Source organism: Suillus plorans, assembly GCF_016647745.1.
Source record: "Suillus plorans strain S12 chromosome Unknown HD556scaffold_12, whole genome shotgun sequence".
In the NCBI taxonomy this organism is placed as follows: Eukaryota; Fungi; Basidiomycota; class Agaricomycetes; order Boletales; family Suillaceae; genus Suillus; species Suillus plorans.
In genome coordinates this window covers 485,443-508,282 of record NW_024537396.1, presented here as the reverse complement: position 1 = coordinate 508,282, position 22,840 = coordinate 485,443, and the positions used below count along the sequence as shown (strand labels likewise).

Sequence of the window (22,840 nt, the reverse complement as noted above, 5' to 3'; positions counted from 1 at the left end):
TTTTCCTCTGGTACGAGACTCTTGTCACTCACCCAGATGAGTTCAATCTAAGACGCGATTCTCAGTGAGATGGTTGCTCCGGCAATAATATCGACGTACCTCTTATCCGAGTGTTAAGACTGGAAATACCATGAGAATATCAGTGATTTTCGCACACTGTCCTGCTCACCCCAATCGTATACCACCACGATGCCAGCAGCAACTGCAAAACTGCAAGTCAACGTTGGATCCAGACATCTTGGGGCGACAAACCTATCCAATAATTTACAACAATATTTTCACTGATTTGTGGCCAGTAACTGGGATCGTTTGAGACGTAGGTCATGTTCGAGGGATGGGTGTGAGCAAGTGGGGAAGGTTAGTGGTGTAATGATAACGACAGCATTTGTGCTAGATATAGCATTTCTATCGCCCAAATCAGTGTAATGGAAATGTACATTTAATCTCGCCTCAAGACCCTTGGAACAGCCTGAGTGAATCAAAAGCACGTTGAATCCCTTGATGGAATCAAAGTAGATTTTTCATCCAGTATTACGCACGTGACTACTTGCACAGGAAAGTTCCAGTCATCGGTGATTGTCGACGACTTATCTCCAATGTGATTTTTGAGGTAATTCTGTTGCAAGCTTGGAAACATGAAGGAGTTCCTGATGAATCATGTAGTTAGCTATCTAACACAGCTCAAAGCATGACATGATCGAAACAGGTACGAGCACGTTATTCGGCTTCACTCAGCCTGAGGCGGAACAGCCCTCCGATTACTCTTATGGAACAAGGGCCATTCTACGGCATAGCACCTCGTACACTTGGATCATTGGGCCATTATGATTATAACAATGAACAAAGAGAAGGTAAGTATAGTATAGAACAAATCCAATCCAAAGCGCACCGTATTCAATACATTGTGCACTTATGTGATGGCGATGTATTGTACTGCCAGATACATCATGATTGATGCAACGCTGAATGTTGAATACCTATACGACACCATCCTCAAATCGAAAGAGAAATTGCACACAGGAGACAATAAGCCTGTCAATAAGCCTGTGACACACTAGAAGCCCTTTTTCTGATTGTACAGGCTGATCCCTGATGGTATCGTGTTGCAGTAAGCTTTCATCCTGTACGAGTGACATCAGTGAACCGGTGAACGAATGATAAGAGTATATAAAGCAATATATTGTAAAGCATCGCAACAATCTTCGTAAATCTGCTGACCGGTTTCACATGGGAATATTTGGCATTGTCGAGGAAAGACGAATTTGCAAGCACACCAACCCAGTGGCACTATATGCTTCGCGAGCTGTTGCACTTAGATAGATCAACAAAAAAATTAATGCGCACAGGTTCATGAAGTTAAACACAGACCGAGACTGAGAGGGTTAAGGAAAGAGGTCTCAACGTGCTAAACTGAAAGATACTTTGGTGAAGTTCCCCGTGGTACGGATGGATATCATTTGGTCTTCACATAATACATTTTTTCTAGCTCAGGATGATTATGACATGAATGCAACTTGCTCGAGAGTAAAATGTACGAGTCTGTGTTGCAAAAAGACCAACACAGCAGAGTTGTACATATCGCACGTTTATTGGTCGAACCGTCAGTCGAAATAGTATATTCATTGAGCATAGACAATGTGCTAATACATGGTAGAGTAGATGTCACTATTGATAGATGTAGTGCTGCCGGAGTCCAGTTCGGAACCTCGGTTCGAACCCGAACCTTTCCGAACCGGACCTATGGTCCGGTCACAGGTTCGGGATAGCCGCCGGACCGAACCTTCACATAGGTTCAGGGTTTGGCTGATACCGAGAAATCATGAACGCGTTCGGACGCGTCCGAACACATCCGAACCGAATTGCAGAGGAGGATCCCCACGGGAGCTTCCGTACCTGATTCACTCGACACCATCATCACTATTGAACCATATCCTGGCAACAAACGATCTCCTGGCGACCATGGGCAATGTCAGCCCTGAATATACCAATCGCAGGAGATTCAAGAGCCTGAATGGCTTCTACTTTGCGGTGGCAACATTCCTTGTGGTGGCAACATTCCTCAGTAATGTTCCGGTAAGCCAGACATCATTATTTGTATTCTAATCTATCTTACTGTGTCAAGAACATATCTTTAGGATTCTCATTCACATCTTTCAGCGCTCAATGTCAGTCTACGGTGAATGCATCTTTCCATGTGTGGAAGTGGTATATTCAAGGTGCGCTAGTATAATTATATGTTACAGTTTGCGGTCTAAATATCTACGTTAGGTCCAATACCCACCCTTCCTGCTGTGCAAATGTCGTGCGCACTTAGACCTGACGGCCAATTGAAAGACGCTAAGGACATCAAGTGGTACAACGATCCTGACGATGATTCCCCCATGCTCCCATCGCCACCTCCTGCCACATCCAATGGCAAGATTACTGCCTTCGTGTCCCGTCGCTCGGGACGAGCCATCAAACCGACGGAGAAGATTCGTGACGCTGTCAACAGCGCTCCAGCAAAGCGACCAGCACCAGCAGCTCCTGAGGGGCAGCCTGCACCCAAACAAATTCAAACCGGCTCCCACCTGAACCGTCATGGTGACGACGACGATGATGAAGAACCCCCTGCCGCAGAGGGACTTTCAGACGAGGAGGAGGAAGAAGACAAAGAGGAAGCTTACGAAAGGACAAAGGCATTGGGGGATGAGGACCGCGAGCATCGCAGGCCGACGAAGAAAGATGAGCGTAGTGCAGACTTAAAGACGATCTTCACACAAGAGAAGGGCCGTATGAACCCTCACACCCAAGAACGCGAGGACGGTTGGTGGTGTGAGGTATGCAGGTAAGTCTCAATGTTAAAATAATCGCACTGAACTAACATCAAGTCCAGAGGCAATGACGTACCATCCAGCCAGTGTTTTTTTAAAGGCAGTATCTCAACCCGCCACACGCACATCGCACGCAATCCAAAATGCCACTTCCCCCTTTACCGAGACCGCTGCAACGACCGAGGAATCACAATGCACAGTCGTGCCATCCCTCTTAACTCCAAATCAACCGACGGAGTTCAACACACATTACACGCCTCCCTTGCACCTAAGGTTCCTGAGTTCACGAAGTCCGGCCTGATGGACTATATTGTCGAGCTCATTGTCTCCGAGGATGAGGTGCGTGTTTGTAATCTTTTGTTTCGTGTGATTGTGACTTAATATACTTATACTAGGTGTTCCAACTCGTCGATAAGGGTCCATTTCGTCGCCTGCTTCAATACCTTCGGCCCTCCCTGTTGGATAAGGATATCCCCCATCGCATGAAGACTCGCGATGAAATACTCGAGCGGGCCAAGCTTGCCGTGCAACGCGTCAAAGAGAAGCTTAAGAAGGTCGACAGCAAAATTTCCATCACGTTCGACTCCTGGACGTCTGAACCTGGCGTGCCTTTCCTTTCTGTCACTGCGCATTATATTGACTCCCAAGATGGTAAGCCTCAGGAGTGGGAGTTGAAGAGCGAGCAGCTCGCGTTCACAATCATCAACGGCAACCATAGCGGTAGCAATATCGGAAGGATTTTAATTGAAACTATCAATAACTACGACTTTCACACCAAGGTTGGATGGTTCACGGCCGACAACACCACCAATAACGACACGGCAATTCAGACCATTGCACTCGCTATTGACCCTTCTGGTGAGGAATGGGTTGCAGGAGAGCACCGTGTACGGTAAGGGTTATATTTATATCACTTTCTATTATATGCTAATGTCTTTTCAGTTGTATGGAGCACGCCCTACATCTGGCCGCAAAACATTTCGTTGAAGAGGTTGCGCCTACCCCTGCAAGTGTTCTCGTCAGGAACGAGACCAATGAAGATGACGACGATGAAGCGACTGACTTCGATGTCGCCGATACTGTGGGCAAAGCCCTTGCATTTGTTGGGCAGGTAAGTTTGTGCCTCGTCTGATTAGCCTTGCTTTGACTAACTGTTTATTTAGGTACGGAAATCTCCCCAAGCCCGTACTTTCTTCCACAAGTGTTGCGCGGAGGTCAATGAACCCAACCTCGAGCTTTTGAAATGGATTCGCACTCGATGGGCCTCACTGTTTGGCATGTTAGAGCGCACCCTCAAGTTGCGTAAGGTTAGTTTACCGCTACTGTCCCTACAAACAATTACTAACTCTATCAGCAGGGTGTGAATAGGTTCATACAGCTCGCAGATGATAGCGACGAAGTCCCCAACCTGCAGGGCAAGTCCTATGGCACATTCAAGCTCTCGGCCGAGGAATGGAAGAACTTAGAGTTGATGCATGACGTGCTTCAGGTGCGTGCTTCTTCATTGATGAGTTTAATTTTTATTAACTTATTGCATTACCAGGAGCCTGCAAATGCGCAGCAATCATTCTCTGCGACTCGCGAACCCACTGTATGGCGTGCGATCCCGGTACTTGAATTCCTCCAACAAACCTGGCAAAATATGGCCGGGTCTTCGAAGTTTGCCGACTTTGCAACCGCCATTGACTGTGGCATCGACAATCTTCGCAAGTGGTACCATAAGATCGATGAAACCGACGTCTATTTCATTTGTCTCGGTACGTGTTTTGATTAATGTAAAGCCCTATCTAATGTATTGTATCTAGCGCTGGACCCCAACTATAAGACTGCGTATGCGAAGAGCAAATGGGAGCCCCGCGACTTCGACAAGGGCATGAGATGCCTGCAGATTGTTTTCGACAGGTACTATCATCACCATTCCTTGCCGGCTGCAGAGCCTGCTGTCGTGGCTCCTTCCTCTCTTGCACGCCAAGGCTCGTATGGCCACAGCTGGATGCGTGACGCTGTCAAATCCCGTGGTGCAAGTGACACTGCAAGCCGAAGGCCTCGTCAAGAGCTCGAGGACTACCTGGCTTCCCCACTAGAGGATATTGAGAACGTAGTAGCTTGGTGGGGCGTGAGTGTTTTTTTTCGAATCCCTATTCCTTACAAGTTGACATAAATATTCCTTAGCATCACTCAATTCAATATCCTACTATCTCGCGCATTGCTAAGGATTACTTAGCCATTCAAGGCTCTGCTGTTGCATCCGAACGAGCGTTTTCGAGCGGCGGCATCACTGGGACCACACAGCGAAACTGTCTGTTGCCGACAACGTTTGAGGCACTTCAGTTGTTGAAGAACGGATACCGTCAAGGCCACATATCTGCAACGGCTCAAGCTGAGTTCGCCGCTGCTCGTGAATACCCTGACATGGATATCGTGTAGTTACTGTACTCATTTATGTCGAATTTTTCATGTATTTCCTTCATTTTTTTTGAATTTATACATAGCGTTCGGACGTTCGAACGCGTTCTGAACTCGAACCGAACGCTTCCGAACGCGTTCGGAAGGGTCCAGTTCGACGTTCGCCCTCATTGCCTGAACCTGACCGATGGTCCGGTTCAGGGTTCGCATTTGGAGGCCCAAGAACCGGACCGAACCGGACTTCGGCAGCACTAGATAGATGGTGATTTGCAAACATATAGCAACAGCAGAGTTGTGCGCATGAGATTTTCATTGAACACGATCTCTCAAACGTATAATGTGGTATCAGGCTCAGAATATTGTGGGAGAAATCTTCTACCGCCAAAGCCTTCGGAGCCTAACGTCAAGGCACGTGGTTGTCGGATCGTCCTTGCGGAGCAAGTCGGGGCATATTGATCAGCATTGGCAAATGCAAATAATATGCTCAACTGACATTACAAAGCTAAACAATCGGCAGGGACATAACGATCGGTGCCTCTCGAGGACATAACGTTCATGAGGGCGTCGCTCAGATACGGGACATCTTGAATATGTCTGGCGGAGACATGATGATTTATGAAGTGCACATTAAAGTGCAGGATCTTACAGTTTCAAGACCACCCCAGAGTTCATAGCGGTGAGTGTTACTTCACCTTGATGTCTTACTTCACAACTCAACGAGCGTCTTAGGTTTTTTTTCACTTGTCGATAGCATTGCGTCTGTCCCACTTTGCGGGACGCTGGATGACATAGGATCTCCGCCCAAGGGTTTACAGTGGTGAGTGTTACTTCACCTTGATGTCTTACTTCACGACTCAACGAGCGTCTTAGGTTTTTTTTCACTTGTCGATAGCATTGCGTCTGTCCCACTTTGCGGGACGCTGGATGACATAGGATCTCCGCCCAAGGGTTTACAGTGGTGAGTGATGCTTCGCCTTGATGTCTTACTTTACAACTCAACGAGCGTCTTAGGTTTTTTTTCACTTGTTGACATCATTGCGTCTGTCCCACTTCGTGGGACGCTTTATCACGTAGGATCTCCGCCCGAGAGTTTACAGTGGTGAGTGATGCTTCGCCTTGATGTCTTACTTTACGACTCAATGAGTGTCTTAGGTTTTTTTTCACTTGTTGACATCATTGCGTCTGTCCCACTTCGCGGGACGCTTTATCACGTAGGATCTCCGCTCGAGAGTTTATAGTGGTGAGTAATGCTTCACCTTGATGTTTTACTTTACGACTCAACGAGCGTCTTAGGGTTTTTTTCACTTATCGACATCATTGCGTCTGTCCCACTTCGCGGGACACTTTATCACGTAGGATCTCCGCTCGAGAGTTTATAGTGGTGAGTAATGCTTCACCTTGATGTTCTACTTTACGACTCAACGAGCGTCTTAGGGTTTTTTTCACTTATCGACATCATTGCGTCTGTCCCACTTCACGGGATGCTTTATCACGTAGGATCTCCCCTCAGGAGTTCATAGTGGTGACCTTACTTAACATTAAACGAGCATCTTAGGTATTGTTGTGGACCAACAACTGTTTGATTTACATTTTCAAGAAGACAGATCATGGTAAAATTAGCAGCAGGTGTAATGTACTATGTAGGAATAAACATAGAGCAATCAACAAGCGAGTAAATGACAAGCAACTAATCAGAGTCAAATGTGGCGTCTTCCATCTGTTGTCTCTGAGCGGCGAGAGCACTGATGGACATTTTGGAGACAACGTCCGGCATCAAGTCCTGTCGATGGTTTCTGCCAAAAACTTTTCTGCGTAGAGAGTGAGTGATCAGAGCAAGTCGCCAACAATAGATGACCTACCTGGTCCACCACTCAAGAAGCTCCTTCATTCTCGATTGCGCAGCTGGACACGGGGCGTCCTCAAAGAAGTCTACGATGTTGTTCCAGAAAAGCTGATAGTCGAAGTCTCCGTCCACGGTGCGCCAGGAGGTGATGGAGGAAAGTGCGAACCGGATCTGCAGAATTAACGTCATAGTCGAGAGGCAAGAGTTAACGCTAACCTGGCAAGCAGTGTACGCGATCGCGCGAGGAGTTACTTTCCTCATGCCTATGATGGAAGCAACGCAAGTTTTTACCCTAGTTTGGTCTGATCGCCTCCGGGCGCGCCGGTTGTTCTCAATAATATTGGCGCCATCACCTTCGCCATCCACTTCGTTGGCCGAGGAGGGGGATGTAAATATTGCCTTGAACCCCTGTGATGCGATAAGCTATCGATCAGTTAAAAAACCAGGTTGCTTGCCATAAGTAATAACTTCGACTTCATCAAACCACGCTCCAGATTCTTGGTGTCCGCCACATAATTTTCGTACATGAATGATGGCCACGAATTTTCCGATACAATGAAAGCAGTCATGCGGTCACGAATGCCAGCCTTGACGCTGGGAAAAATATCACCAACATGTAAGCAACAAGGATCATCACTTACAGTACGTCTTCCCAATGCCATTCCGCTGGGCATAGTAGTTTACCACACGCATCACTCACAAAACCTCGATGATGCTTGTCGCCGGGCCTAATGAGCGGAGTCGGACTATACTCCACGTTCACCCATGTAGCCACGAGGTCTTTTAGGGTCCCCGTGTCGTCGCCACGAGCTGAGTCCGCGCCTCGCTTGAGCTACATTTAAAATGAGAAGGAAAGAAGTGTGATACTAAGTTGGGGAGGACCTTTCTGAGCATGTCCTCCGACTCCTCGTGGTCAACACCAGCCAGCTTCTCATGAAGCCATGGAAGTACCTTCGTGAGTTCGATATAGCCACGTTGAAGGCGGTCCTGACTGTCCCTTTTTGTTAATAAGCACAACAGCATGGAAAAATGGCTACTTACTCCACAGTGGAGGCGACATTTATCTCTTCACAACGACGGTCATTTTCAGCGATGAGGTCCTCTATGGGAGCGTAAAGGACAATCATACGACGAATTGCTCGTCCCTGCGAGACATAGTAAGTTGTTTTTCTGTGACATTTAAATGAGGCGACTGAATCCAATCATTGTGAGGAAAGTCGAGAACGTGCATACCTGTTTTTTGTCGCTTTGTCCTGCTTCAAGATTTCGATATCCTCCATGAGAGTGGCTATTTTTCGCTTCGCCCTGGCATGAGGAGACATCTGTATAGACAGAGAGACATCTGGAGGTTGAGGCCCGTTGCCCGAGTCGTGCTTGGATGCCGACATAGAAGAAGTAACAAGAATCAAGGAGGAGATACTATGTGCAGAAGGCACGGAGGTGTGGAAAGGTGAACGAGTACTAGTGAATGAGAATGAGCCTGCAAGGTGACCGTCTTATATACCCTGGCGCCGTCAATCTTGAAAATATATATGGTTAACATGATTTGCGTAAACCTCATTATGGGTAGTCCAAGGAACCTGCCGTTTGGTGATTATACCAATAGTGCTTTCCACCGAGCCATTCTGGGTTGTGTCTTGAGGCCTTTTGGGGATAGTTTTTTAGACCAGCTCGGAGCTCATAAGCGAAGTACGCTTGAATGGAACCTGAGCCCCAGAGGCCCTTTGAGGTATGGCAAAGGCTGGATTTGCTTAGAAGACATGGTAATGAATTCACATATGATTCTGGTCATTGAGCATCCTCTAAGAAGTACTGACCTCGCGCATTATACGATAAAGAGAACCTATGATATTATGGACTTGTACTACGACACCAGTAATCAAGTGTTACAAATTGTAAGCCGGAAACGAAACTATGAGATTCTGAGTAGATCGAAAGCAAGACAAGAATGATCTATCATAAGCTAGGGAGGACATTCTCTTCATCCCCATCGCCGGACTGAGCTCGTGCTTTCTTCTTACCTTTAGCCTTCCTTCTCCCTTTCGCAAGTTCCGCATTCATGTGCGATTTGGAGACACAGCTCTGAAAGGTATACGCAGCGCCCTCTGACATCCCAACTTTCTCTTCATAGAATTGGGTACTGAAATGAGCCGCGGTTGATAGATATAGTATACCACGTTCCTTCAATTTATCGGCATATTCGGGGAAGTTCATGTCAGGGTAGCGCGAGTGAATATGCGCAAGAACATCCTTGATGTGCTGCGGCGGCTCCTCGGTGTCGGACTCTTCGTCGCTCTCCATGTAGAGCGCAAAGGTCCTCTTGAGTGGTTGAAAAGCCATATGACCTTCTCCCTGTGCTCTGGCAAAAACTCCATCAGAGACGTCGCTGGCGGCAGATGAGAGGTGAATATGATTATGAATGATAGGTGATATGACTTCAGTGGGCACCCTCTGAAGTGGCAGCACAGTTCGCTCCTTACGTATCCTCCGAACTTCATCGAAATGGGGCGTGCTGGGTGGAGTGATGCAGGTGTTGTCTGGATCTCCAGTTTCGAGCTACAATGCGTGAGCATCATGTCGTACCATTGCAGCGAATAGGTATCCCATACCAAATATTTAGCCCACTCCTGCAGGTCCTGGGTACACAGCGGATAATGTGGAGCGTTTGGCTGAGATAGATCCACCCAACAGAATGTGTCCTCTCCGAGTTGATGGACGGAGCAGCGCAACTTGCTCTTGACTTTCTCCAACTCCTTTGTGTATGGTACAGGCGAGTTCTGCCTGCCTGAAGAAGACACGACCGCCTTTCGCTTGGTTTGCTTCAAATCTTTAGCCTGCATGAAGTTATTTACCACGTCGTACCACTCGCAAGCACCAAAAACGTACAGTATTAACAACTTCAATAGCAACTCTCTTCTTTTTTGTGCCAGAGCTCTGTTCCGCCCTCGCAGCTTTGAAGGCGCTATCAATATCAAGTGAGGTTAAAAGACGATGCGGCGGGTCCATGCGGCGTGCGGTAGACAGACGCCAGCCCAAGTGTTGGTATAGTTTTGGTACGTCCATTGTAGCTCTGATGGCGTCAAATATGTCCAGGCGGCAATCTGACTCAGAGTAAGACTGGTCCACATATGTGGTCGATTGATTGCTATCCGTGGTATGGAGAGGAACTCTGAATTCGACTAGTGTTGCACGACATGAGCATCCCGTCACACCTGAGACGGATATACTTCACTTACTTTTTGAAGCTGGGCATGGTGCCGTTCTGTAGTAGATGGCTCTTCGTCCATTCCTTCGTAAAAATGCCGAACTGTGCGACTGTTGACTCCTTCGTCGACATCTGGTAGTTCCGAACGAACACCAAGGAGAAAGGCTGCAGTTTGCGCACGGGTGCGCTGACGAGCAGAAAGACTTGAGTTAACCATTCTAGGGATATGGTACCAAGGGGCAAAGACTTCACTTACCATCATCTGACTTTTAGATGAAGGAGGCTGAAGGGTTGTTGAGGTGTATACGTATCATGTACCCGAGACTAACTGAATATGACTCGACAACAAACATATCCGAAGTGTCAATGATGAATTTTAGGAAATCATGAGAGAGCTAATAATACTTACCGTGCTATTTGGCCATACATGATACGATGAGATCCTTGATGGAGAAAGAATCCCAATTGGGAGGTCCTAATTAACCTTGTGCCGAGGCCCAGTCGGGAAAGAGGCAGACAAATGCCAAAGGAGCCGAAAGACATATTTGAATTTGAACTGTCACCGGGGGTGCTGGAAAAGCAGCTTGCGGAGGGCGCGAACGAGTCGGTGAACGCTTCCACTTTAGCCGCCATTTATGAATTGGATACAGGAGCCGACCGAGTCAGTGAAGGAAAGCACTTAACACAAGGTAGTAACTCGATCTATTTTTCATGCAAATAAGGCCCAGAAAGCGAAGCAGACAAGTAGTGACAAAATTTACAGAGGAGAACACAAAAATGGGATAGCAAGACATTGCTATCTGAGAGCGCTCCTGAGCATCTCAACATCAGCGAGTCTATTCACAACAACCATCGCAAAGCGCTCTCCCTTTGACTAGTAGTATAATTAGGACCTGAGGGCTTGATCGAATTAGCAGAAAAAAGACCTTTCGAACTGGGATGATTGGACCCAAAGACGTTCCTCCTGCGAGCGTTGAGCTATCAATGCCAATTAGTAAGACGCAAGGAAAACAGCAGCAAAAACAACTCACAAGCGCGCAAACTCGCCTGAAGATATGACTTATTAGAAAATACTAAGTTGGCATCAAGGAAGAGCATTGTATTGAGTGCAGACCCGGGGAGGGGATATATGTTCGCCAGATTGACCATTTGGACCCTACTACGTTTGCCAATCGAGGAGTTGCACGCTTACGAAAGACCAAGCTGCCATTGTGCGTCAAGTGGTTGGTATCAGTGTAAGATATGAAAAAAGACGCGTAGCTATTACACACTGTGAAAGGTTTCTGTTTTGGAGCAGGTTTGAAATGAGGAGACGAGTGACATGGAATTGGAAGGGTCCTGGGATGCCCAGCGGGCCGTTGTATAATCTAAAATGGCCGATCTGGGTGAAGGTCCGCGCAAGACACCATATCCGTGTGTCTGAGAGCAAGTGTCTGGGTTCACGGGTAGCGGAGTTTGAAGTGATAAACATAGCGCCCGACAATTGACTCAGGGTCCCGCCACCAACTACCTGACTCGGAGTCCTGATCAATAACATGTTCTCGGACTAAATACCATCCGATTTCAAGATCTGAAATGCAATCTGAACGGTACTTTTTATTATTATCTTGGACGACTTCAATTAATATACTTGGTCACTTCAGACGCCGCTAGGCCTGCCATGGACTCTGGATCCGATGGGGCCACTGTACCCTGACCAGGCCTAGTACTACTGGCAGTGATCGCTTGTCAAGGCGATTCGAATTTTGGCTGGTTTCATGGTCAGTGGTTGTTGCACTCTGGACGATGATTGATGGTACTCACAGTGACTCTAGTCACAAAGCAACTCGGACCAGACTTACATTCCACACAAGTTATAAGTGTCTGCGCGAACGGCCTATCTCAAAAAGAGAGGTCATCATCCAGGTCAGAGTCACCGAACGAGTCTGAGGCATGATCAGGAACTTCCTCCTCGCCCAATCCTCCCTCAATATCATCATAGCCATAGTCATATTCTGATCCGAACTCTGAGTCCTCCTCATCTTCAAGTTGAAGGTCCACATCCATTTGTTCGAGTTGTTCATCGTTATCCTTGCTGCTGCCGCCCTCACCATCATTTCTAGCTTCATCCGAGTCGACGTCCATATATTCCACTGGTGTCACTGTCGCTGACTCGAGGCTAGAGTAGCCTGAGTCTTTGACAATCCTCCTCAAAGTTGTTGGGTGCCCTACGCCCAAGTAAGTGTAACGTAAGAACATATCACGATCGACGAAACTAGCTGACAGATCAGAGTCATCAACTTCACACGGAGACATGCTGTACTCACATCCCGACATAGTATTCTTCCCAGTCATCTAGCTCATCTTCGGCTCGTGCTAACGATTTCCCGTGGCGAAGTGAAGTTACACCGCGACCTGAAACGAATGCAGGAATCAAATGACTCCCTCGAACCACTTGGCCTGGATCAAGAAACCCAAATGCGTCATAGTCTGACTCCTCCACAAACACCAATTTGGGCAGGCGAGCGCACTGCATCCCTGATTGATAGTCTGATGATATTAGTGGTGCGAGCCACCTGACATGGAGGACCTCCAAGTGCTGTTTCTCAGGTCGGCCAACACCCGGACCCTTGAGCCACGTTTCCATGTGGTAAATCCCCAGTACACGAGCGTACCAGTACGGGTGGCTGGGTGAGGTTTCTCCTGAGAGCACCATAAGATCTGCACTGGTTCTGGGGTTGATAGTATTGTACTCGCGCCTCATATCGCAAGTTGTATAGTGTACCTGCATGGTTTTGACGGAGTAGACTGTATTGTTAGGGATGATGACCGAATTACGTTCCTCGTCTGAAAATGTGCGGTCACAATGACTAACATCTAACTTTTTCAGCCGATACAAAATGTGGTCCTTCAGTTTCGGGATGAAGTTCTGAAAGTCGTCATAAGTAAATTGATACGCGAACTGGGCCAAAATGTTAGTTTTACCTTAGTAGCTGGATCATCATCGTGTTCTCGGAGGAATTCAAACAAAGAAATCGGATCATTTCGACTGGGTGAAATAAAATGATGGTGTTTGTGTAGTGTTGGAGGTAGACAGTCGGCCGGCGATTGGTTGTTTGAAGAAGAGATACCTCCTGCTTCCGCGACTCGCCGTAGTACATGACGCCTGTGTTCATGCTTTGCTAATTGAGCCGGGGTATCTAACTTGCTAGTTAGCGGATAGAATGCTTTCAAGGCTCTGTGCGCCAGCTCCCCCTAGCCAATTTGCATAATCAGAACCATACTTGAGGAAAGAGACAATGCTTACAATCTGAGTGGTAAACGAATCTGTCGTACCAAAGAGCTTGATGGTTCGTACATAATCGCCCATTGCATGAAACTTGTAGGTGCTCAAATTAAACTTCTTGATCCTGGGACCTTTAAATTCTGAAGAACCGCCGTGCTGGGTAAACCTTCGTTGGCGAGCTGCCTTTTCTTTAGGCAACTCTACAGTCTCAAAGGCAGCACAGGTAAAATCGCGGAACTTCCGCAATTGCTTAGAGAGAATTTTGAACGTCTTCTCAAAGAAACACAGGCTCGATTCTGAATGAATTCTCAGCTTCGCGAGTGCATGCCACTGAGCGAATCTGAATAAAAGAGACTGCACGATCTTATCATGGGTATCGGGAAACAACCCTTCAAACACAGGTATTGCACACTGGAGAGAGACCGTCAGTAAGGCAGGTAGAGAATAGTCGAGTCGAGTAAGACAAAACCTGCAATATGTCTTCAAAGTCTCGTGCTGCCAGTCTCTTCATCTCAGATGTGTTGTCTGTAAACATTCGAATTACCCCATTGCTAAAGGTCAGAACCTGACGGAATCTATGATCGAACAGAATTATTACGTGGAAATGTCATGTCAACTTCACCTACCTTGCATCTAGGGTTGCTACCAATTTATTTCCTCCAGGAAGTGAGTAAAGAATCCGGACGAGGTGAGTGAACAGTGCCTTCCAGGTGCCCAACTCACACTCATGCATAAAGTCCACAACAAGCATCCGAAATGGGTCGAGGCCAAATGCTCCTAACTTCTCGGCAAAAATATTCTGCAAGTCACTCATCTAAGCCGGTCAAGGAGAGCAATAGACCATTCATACTTACTAGAACAGGCACCCATGAGCCCTCTCTGAGTATCTCTCCGACCTTTGTACCGTCCACAGTATTACCGGACTTGTAGATATACTCTCGTGCCTTGATAACATTAGCCGAGACGTAAACTCGAAGATTATTTATGCGGCTCTTCATATCTCGAAGGAGGCCTAAAGAAGGGAACAGACTTTTCGGCGTGAGACAACGGGGACACGGGCATGTGCCCATGTCTTTGATAGTGGCGATTAGAACTCTGAAATTTGTTGAGTAACGTGCCCATATTCACAAACAGAACGCACTTTTCAGGGTAATCGGCCGAATATGTAAATATACGAGGAAAAATCCTGCGTAATACACTGTCAGCACATTTCAGCACGATACCATGGCGGTATGCATAGAGGAAGTCTTGATCTAGTAAGGTATCCCAGCATGCATGAAACAGTTCACGTCGACAGTGGGTGTGAAGGGCAGCCATACCACTTTTGGATACACGAGGCAAGTTGCTCAGAATGTCTTTGACTTTATCGGGGAGCTGATGGACAACATTCGAGTTGATAACCATCCTTGAAGATACAGCAGGACAACTCACAGACGGTAGAAATCCCACAAGGTGACATGCACCGGACTTGGGTGCAGAACGAGCGTACTTTGTCAGATTGCCGAAGTACATATAGAGGGGCCAGGCCTTCGCAGTTCCGAAGTTTGCAAGGTGTGTTGCATCCGAAAAAAACATCAGACTAGCAACCACCCGTTCTAGTGTACATCCAGGCTCCCTTGGGAGCTTCTGCACCTCGTCTTGGGCATCTAGCCAAGAGTCAGAGGTGTATAACTCATCAAATATTCGTTCTTTGTGATTATCTAATGGATCCTTCCACAGGCGCTTGAAAGGCGAAAGGTGGAATGCCCTTGCTTGAACGTCAGTGAAAGCTGACCAAATGACTTCGACGAGAGGGCGAAAATGGAATCCAGGGATGGAGAAAGGTTTTGCATCGTCCTCCTTCGATTTTGTGGGAATCTTGATGGTGACATCGGCCTGTAACCAGTCATCTGGAAACTCGATCTTCCTCCTGCTAAAATCACTGTCTAATTCGCGTAAACTCTTCCGCACTGAGAAGTTTTCCAAGTGCTTCAAGTCAAAATCTTCCGCCAGCATCACTTCTTTGACGAGACGGGCGACTTCAGCCTCAGATTTCTTGTTGCTACCTGAATTCATCCAAGACATGAGTCGATAGACAGTCATGTTGGTAAACGGGTATGGAGGTGGGAGGATGTCTGAATCAGCCTCTGGCAGGGCTGCTGGACACGTAGATGAAAGTAGCGAGGACGGGACGAATTTATCTGGCTCAAAGGACGGGCGACGAGGGTATAGTTGACAAAGTCCTAGAGAATTGAAACTTGTTTGAAGTTTATCTCGTAGTGTCAATAGAACTCTCCGAATCCTAGATTGTGGCGGCGCTGTATTTCGAGAAGGTTCCGAAGTGTCGATATGGTTACTATTATCCAAGTTATTGATGTCCTCGTCAGAAAGATTGACATCCTCAAAATGCCCAAGGATCTGTCTACGACGAATCGGCGAGTGCGATGGTTCTTCTGAGAAAATAGCAGAACAATCAAGTTATCAGTCGACTGGGATGACTCAAATACATACCGAAAACATCGGCATTGACTGCGTTCTCGAAACTTTCATCAATATCAAACCGCAACTGCGGCTGCTCCGAGTCTGATGCAGGTTGCTCCAAGTCCGAGTCAGGGACCACGGCTGAGCTAGTAGACATACCAGCCTCGCTGACTTGGATCTGGCTGGGGTACCTGCTTGACCCGGGTGTGCATGGAACGATAGGTTTTAAGTGGTCACTCTCTGAGTACACAGCATGCTTAACTTGCATAGGCAATATTTTCTATAAGGCAATTGGACTATAATCGTACTAACTTCGGCAAGTGATGATACGTGAAAGACTCACCGAACCTGAACTGCCAACTGAGCCCGGCTTTGCGGCTGGTCCCAACGGTCGTGTCAAAATTCTAGCTGCTGCATCCTTCGCCCTCTGTTGTCTCTTCTGGCTGCTGACGACGCTAGACCGCTGATAGAACTTGCATGTTGCACGATGTCTAGTGAGTCCTCGACTATCAGTGGCTTTTTCCCAGGAGCAACCTGGAGCGTTGCAGAATACTACTACCATCAAATAGATGAAGAATGAGAGACTAAGAACAACTTGAAGCCATAGACGTTTTCTACACATTCGTCGGACGAGCAGGAATGGCGGCCGTCCGAAATTGGAATGACGCCAGTGACTAGTAACCATGTATTAGTAACGGCTCGGGTGGTAAGAGTACTGCTTGTAGTAGTCGTACTAATTGTGGTTGATGACGAGTCAGGTAGACGACAATATGCCTACCTCGAGCAGACGGAAGCTGGTGACCTCAACCTGATAATCGGACTCGGATGATTCCTTACTCTACGCGACTCGGACCAGACTGCATTCCAAAGACAACCAAACACAGACAGTGGTACTCCATTGGCAATTGATATAATTTACTACTTCCAAAATACATGTGATGCGTGCTTAAGATCATCTAAAGACTATGATACTTCTGACCTAGTAGTCAGAGACTGTCCCGGTGGTCTGCTAAATGACAGTACTAATAGCATTTACAATGATCAACAGGTCGCCCAAACAAGTAAGGAACAAAATGTCTGTATCATCACAATTAGTATTACAAACTTGAAAGACTATGTTGAATATCGGCTTACCTCAGCCATTGGTCTCCGAGTCAAAGTCGGAGGAATCATCTTCCAATTGACCATCAGCTTCCTCTCTGGACAGGCATGAGGTAACACCCTCGATCTGATCAAGGGTCGAATCGGCGATAGTGAACGACCGGAAGTTGTGACTGTATGCGCCCACACAGAAGTCTGTAGCAGCATCGAGCTCCTCCACACTACGTCCAACCAAAACTTTCTGGAGAATGGAAGCTTCCGCAGTGCTGATGGCGTATTTTGCGAGTTCCTCTTCAATGAGCATTTCACGAAGTCGCTTGTCTCGCTCACTTGCCTCAGCCGCCCAAACCATAGCTAGAGTGGACAGGCGCTTGTGTTCGCAGTCAGCTTCCTTTGCAATGAGAGCTTGACCGACGATGGTCTTAGGCAACACTTTTAGGCAACGCTGAAGGACGTCTTTTCCCTGAGATTGAACATTTGTTATTGATAAAATGATGGTGCGCCTTAGGCTGACATACCTCTTGGATATCGGATAAACTTATATCCGTCTCGCCGGAATCCAGACACCTTTGAGAAAACCGAAGCTCCAATGCATTAGGCATAAGACCATGGGGTTGTTCAAAAGGCCTAAACCTCTTGTGTGCACGCCCCACAAGGCTAGGCAGGCGCTCCATTATGGGAGGAAGATGTGGGAATGCAAAGATATCATTTTCTGAATTCGGGGGGATTTCTTCGGAGGATGGCATTCGTCGACGTTTAGAGCCCACACTGATCCGGGGAGGTCCCGTCATAGTATGGCTTGGGTGTCTCCAGTCATTGCGGCCATGGTAATTCTGTGGTTGTTCAGGTGGAGAGCTGGGTGGAGTCTGAACGAGAGTTCGAGCAGATTGAAGCCTGAGTTCGTCGCCGCTATCATGGTCAGGGTTACACCGTCTGACAGAGCTTGGAGGAGTAGCAGGATTCGGGTAGCAAACTGTATGCATATTACTTGCTAATTGGGTCCCTTCTGGGTCAACAAGTCAAGCCAGAGACCTTCAAGTTGGTTCATAAACTAGTTGGAGTTTGAAGAACGGTGAGAAGCTAAGTACTGTATCTCAATGTTTGATTCCGCGGAAGTAATTTACTCCTGTTTGTAAGTCAGCAAAGTTGGAGCTGTCACGACATATGTGAAGCCTAGCCTGAGCATGTGGGAATTCGACGTTGGCCCTTCTGTTTCAAGCTTCGTGTACACACCGCATCTGGTGCTTGACTGAGCCTCTTCTAGAAGGTGCCGCAGCCTGTGGGAATTCGACGTTGGCCCTTCTGTTTCAAAGCTTCGTGTACACACCGCATCTGGTGCTTGACTGAGTCTCATCCAGAAGGTGTGTCCTGATTGTTTGGACCATGCTCATTTCGGTTGGACTCGTCATCGATTCTTAGATTGATGTTGATAATTTTTACCACATTAAGTCGGAAACGGCTATCCGCCAATTGGCATGCCTTCTAGCATTGACTCTGGGGTTGGAAGACTGAATCTCATCTAGAAGGTGCGTCCTGACTCCAGGCAGTACCATTAGTCCGACTGACCTTCCAATCCGAGCAGATTCGAATGAGGCTAGTCCAAACAGTCCTGTTCGGACTAGCCTCATTCGAATCTGCTCGGATTGGAAGGTCAGTTGGACTAATGGTACTGCCTGGAGTCCAAAAGTCGGAACTTCCAGTGGGAATTCGATGGCAAGGCTTCTGTTGACTCATGACTTGGATGTTTCAATTCGAACCTGCTGGCAGGACCGCTGCCGAGTCTTTGAGCGGGGTGGCTTCTTCGCGACCACGGGCCGTGTACCAAAAGGGTCCATCAAGGAGTTGCTAACAAAAGTCAGTCGTGCAGTGCGGACCCACTTGCTCAACTTGAACGCATTTCAACACCACAGATAACTTGAACTCTGGGATTAACCACGTCCCTTAATACACGATTATGGATCATGGCCAATATCAGCACACTCCTCATTCTGTCGGACAGTTCAGTAATCCCCACGTTCTACCAAGTGAGCCTCGGGTTGTCATACCTTGCGCTACCGGTCCTCTGATGCAAAAGCTCGTTTTAGATCCCTACCATGCGGCCTCTCATGAACAGAATGCTCCTGATCTGTCCTACGATGAGCCCCAGACGGCATACGATCATAGTAACTCTTATAACGTTGACTTCGCGCCCCGTGCAAACCCCTGTGATCAGCAGGCTGATCAATCATCATCATCTTACATTCACTCGGACACCCCGAGCACAGCACAGCCTCAGACCTCTCACTTGACCTATGCTGACTCGGGGCCCGATGCCACCCCTTACAACCAGTACACCAATCAATTGTCTCACATCAACACGCAGGGTATAATGCATCATCAGGGCGCGCATTACTCGGGTTACATGGACTCGGGGCTGCACACGAACCGCCACGATCAGTACATCAATCAGCCACCTATTGAACATTCCCAAAGCACGCATCACTCAACCTACCCCGACTCGGGGCCCTACACGAATACCCACATTCAGGTCGCCGATCAGTCAAACATTTCCAACGTTTTTCCCCATCCTGAACAGCTCATGCCGGTCCCGCACGCAATTTCCCACCCACCTTACCATGGATTTGACCATAATTACAGTGATGGTAGCACCTACTATTACGCTCCTGATCCTGAAATATCTTGCGAACAACCTGTTCCGCCACCTCATGCGCGCGATTGGGCACATGGTTTATTTGATGTGTGTGAGACCGGTGACCAGGTCGAGGGGGGACATTCAGTGAGTCCACAACCTGCCAGAAATCAACACAATTTCAACCGCTTGCGCTACCACCGAACTTTAAATCGACACACTCCATATACCACGTCTAACAGACACGACAGCTATCTCATCCCTCACAATATAGAGCACAGGGAGGGCCCATCTAACAGTGCGCCACAGAGTGTACTACCTCTTGTGCCCGATGCCCAGCCTGTGACCCCGGTTGTGCCACCCCCCGCACCGACAGTACTGTCTCCTGTACCAGATACCCTGCAGTCAGTGTCAAGTACATTCATCCCAGTTATCTTCCGTGTTTCAAAGCTGCCGAAGGTCACATCTGGGGCACTATTTCGAATGAAGTGCACTATCTTTATCAACTGCTTCTTCGCGGATGCGGACACCGTCCAGAAGATGGCACAAAGCTCCATGAATGCCGAGATATCAAATGACGGTAAGCTCTTGAAATTCTCGGCTTGGGAATTGTCACCGATGACGTGGAGTGTAGTCGAGCTTGTCGCATGGTCCAAGACGAAGGATGGTCGATTAGAGGTGGACAAACTCTGCAAAGTGTTAGGGACAATCAAAAAGAATATACAGTTCCTAAGCCGAAGTGCGGTCCTTTGGGGATATGATCTTCACAACGCATTGATGATGAAACACGCGAAGGAAGTAAAAAAGATCATCAACTGTCTTGTCAAAGATAAGCGCTTTATATTTGGTGTCATCGATGCTAGTCATTGCTTTCCCTTTTTTGTGTCATTGCTCATGTTAGTTTCTTCAGGTCGAAGGCACGCAAGTGACCGTCACCTTCGCAAATACGACAATCCGATACTTTGTTCGACAGCTCCTCTTTCATGACAGGAAGTATATAAATTATATTGGCGAAGACCGGAACATCAAGCATCTGTTTATCTATGTTGGCGTCCTGTTCAAATGGGTATTCAGCGAGCTATCAGGCGGCGTATTCAAAGATCGAAATTTCACAATGGATGATAAGATGAAAGAATTTAAAACAGAGCTCACAGCATTATTCAATGCGATACCAGCGAAGGATCGTGGCGCTCTATTGAAGAGCATCTTTACTCAAGGGGGTAAGCAGCCGGCATTGTCGTACGTGAATGATTCATTACTGATATATTGCCTCCTAGGGGAAGCAATCTAGGGCAGTGACTGCTACTAGTCGCCTTGCATGAACGGTTTCAAAAAAAAAAAATATATATTTTAACTTGGGCCAATGTACAAACTGGTAACTTCATAGCGACAATAGTGCAGTTCTCAGGCGGATTGTTCAAGGTTTGAATGCCATTACCCGTGGACATGCAGCTAGCGATAGCCAACATGCAATGCCGAAACCATACGACAGTAACATCCAACAATGGCCGTGAAGCTGGGCTCATGAATGGAACGGAAAAGCGGGAGACGGACGTGCTGTGCAGTAGACAATGGTCGACATGCAACAGCGATCGCCGAAGGCCGACGAAAAGACATGCAGTTAACGATAGTTAACATGCAATGTCGAAACCATGGAAAAATGAGAGAAAGGATATGCCGTGCAGTTGACGATGGTCAACATGCAATGGCGACCAGATGGAATGACATGCAGTTGGCGATAGCCAACATGCAATGCCAAACCATATGATGATGAGAGTGTGAAAGAAAGATTGTGTTGGCGGAGTTGAACGTTAAACCTTGTTTGTTTGTTTGTTTGTTTGTTTGTTTGTTTGTTTGTTTGTCTGCTTGTTTGCTTGCTTGTTTGCCTGCTTCTGTTTGTCTGTTTGTTTATCTGTTTGTCTATTTGTCTGTTTATTTGTTCTGACTCGGCAGCGGCAAACTCACAAGACACCCAGTCAGATCGTATTAGAGGCCATAACCAACCATCGGGCTGGCAATCAAGTGTGCCTGCCGTCTCTTGTTCTCTCATGGGAGGCTGCTTGTTGTGTTATAAATTGCATTGTACGCATCTCAGGAAGGTATCATTTATCATTCTAGGGATGTCAGTGAGTCTGGGATCCTTGCATGCAGCCGTTGTTCACGCTTCTGACCAAGCATCTGTACTAACTTGCACCGTCAAGAATTCGACCAGCAAATGGTCTCAAAGGCCATTATGATCTGAGCATTACTACGCCTCTTCCTTTCAAGAACGGACGTACACCATACCTCGGACAATCTCTGCATCAAGTAAGTTTAAATCTTTCCGTGTTTTCTCTTAGTGTAGCTCTAAGTAGTCATTTGCATGCCTAGCCACTACCCATTTGACAAAGCAGATACTCAATCGTCTCCGCTGTCAATCATACAATCCGAACAATCCGCTGTCCTAAAAAGGCCGTTGACATCGTGTATACCACCACGAGGATAGGCCCTGACAAACCCTAGGAGTTCGTCTTTGAGCGCATAATTTGTATATGTCATTTTGCGGTTCGTGTAATTACTGGCGCTGACTTTTCAAGTCGCACTAATAGTCCCATTAATGACTGTATGGACGCCTGATTTGTCTGAGCTAGGGTTAGTCTCTCTTACATCTGCATTCTGGTGATGTTGACCCTCGTATGCAGAGCGCGAATGGGCTTATGTTTTACCTTCACTGGTACGTATCATCTAGCTCTGTCTCGAAACTTCTGACAGAGCGCGAATGGTCAGCCTTTGGTGGATTACTTGGTGAGTAGTTACTTTCCTGTCTTCGCCTGCCATTGAACCAATATTTTCAGGCGGCCCAATGTCAGGTGCTTTGCTTGGTTCTCAACATAAGTGGTGGATAGCGTCACTTTTCAGTGGGGTGAGTAGTTCACATTATTTCTGCACTTGGGCGAGCCCTCAGTCTGTGCTGAAAATTTCTTCTAGTTGATCTCCCTCATCGGAATTTTGATCTTTGTGGTGATGCGCCTGTATCCCGTTCCCGCCCTCAAAGCACATGAGGATACTCAGCGTGCATGATGATCGGGAATGTCTCACGTGCACTTGGCAATCAGAGTGCCCAGTAGGCAGGCGCGTC

The 22,840-nt window shown here is 47.3% G+C and overlaps 5 protein-coding genes across 5 annotated transcripts; 2 read left to right on the top strand and 3 right to left on the bottom strand.

Annotated features, from left to right (window-relative positions):
• Window positions 1-6,906: 6,906 nt before the first annotated feature.
• Window positions 6,907-8,450, bottom strand: HD556DRAFT_1440035 (uncharacterized protein; the record flags this gene model as incomplete). Its single annotated transcript, XM_041306049.1, has 8 exons — window positions 6,907-7,027; window positions 7,079-7,233; window positions 7,279-7,470; window positions 7,506-7,656; window positions 7,704-7,894; window positions 7,945-8,053; window positions 8,104-8,232; window positions 8,296-8,450. The coding sequence occupies 8 exons, from the start codon at window positions 8,448-8,450 to the stop codon at window positions 6,907-6,909; spliced, it is 1,203 nt and encodes a 400-aa protein (XP_041163510.1).
• Window positions 8,451-9,018: 568 nt separating this feature from the next.
• HD556DRAFT_1305816 (uncharacterized protein) lies at window positions 9,019-10,810 on the bottom strand (the record flags this gene model as incomplete). Its single annotated transcript, XM_041299834.1, has 7 exons — window positions 9,019-9,618; window positions 9,672-9,896; window positions 9,949-10,179; window positions 10,299-10,454; window positions 10,524-10,550; window positions 10,677-10,710; window positions 10,752-10,810. The coding sequence occupies 7 exons, from the start codon at window positions 10,808-10,810 to the stop codon at window positions 9,019-9,021; spliced, it is 1,332 nt and encodes a 443-aa protein (XP_041163509.1).
• Window positions 10,811-17,127: 6,317 nt separating this feature from the next.
• Window positions 17,128-18,076, bottom strand: HD556DRAFT_1440032 (uncharacterized protein; the record flags this gene model as incomplete). Its single annotated transcript, XM_041306048.1, has 2 exons — window positions 17,128-17,556; window positions 17,612-18,076. 2 exons carry the CDS (start codon window positions 18,074-18,076, stop codon window positions 17,128-17,130), a joined length of 894 nt encoding a protein of 297 aa, XP_041163508.1.
• A 971-nt stretch (window positions 18,077-19,047) lies between these two features.
• HD556DRAFT_1440031 (uncharacterized protein) lies at window positions 19,048-21,013 on the top strand (the record flags this gene model as incomplete). The annotated part of the gene is made up of 3 exons (XM_041306047.1): window positions 19,048-20,571; window positions 20,633-20,942; window positions 21,000-21,013. 3 exons carry the CDS (start codon window positions 19,048-19,050, stop codon window positions 21,011-21,013), a joined length of 1,848 nt encoding a protein of 615 aa, XP_041163507.1.
• A 1,305-nt stretch (window positions 21,014-22,318) lies between these two features.
• On the top strand, window positions 22,319-22,782 carry HD556DRAFT_1440030 (uncharacterized protein; the record flags this gene model as incomplete). The annotated part of the gene is made up of 5 exons (XM_041306046.1): window positions 22,319-22,353; window positions 22,404-22,435; window positions 22,489-22,506; window positions 22,557-22,624; window positions 22,690-22,782. The coding sequence occupies 5 exons, from the start codon at window positions 22,319-22,321 to the stop codon at window positions 22,780-22,782; spliced, it is 246 nt and encodes an 81-aa protein (XP_041163506.1).
• Window positions 22,783-22,840: the final 58 nt, after the last annotated feature.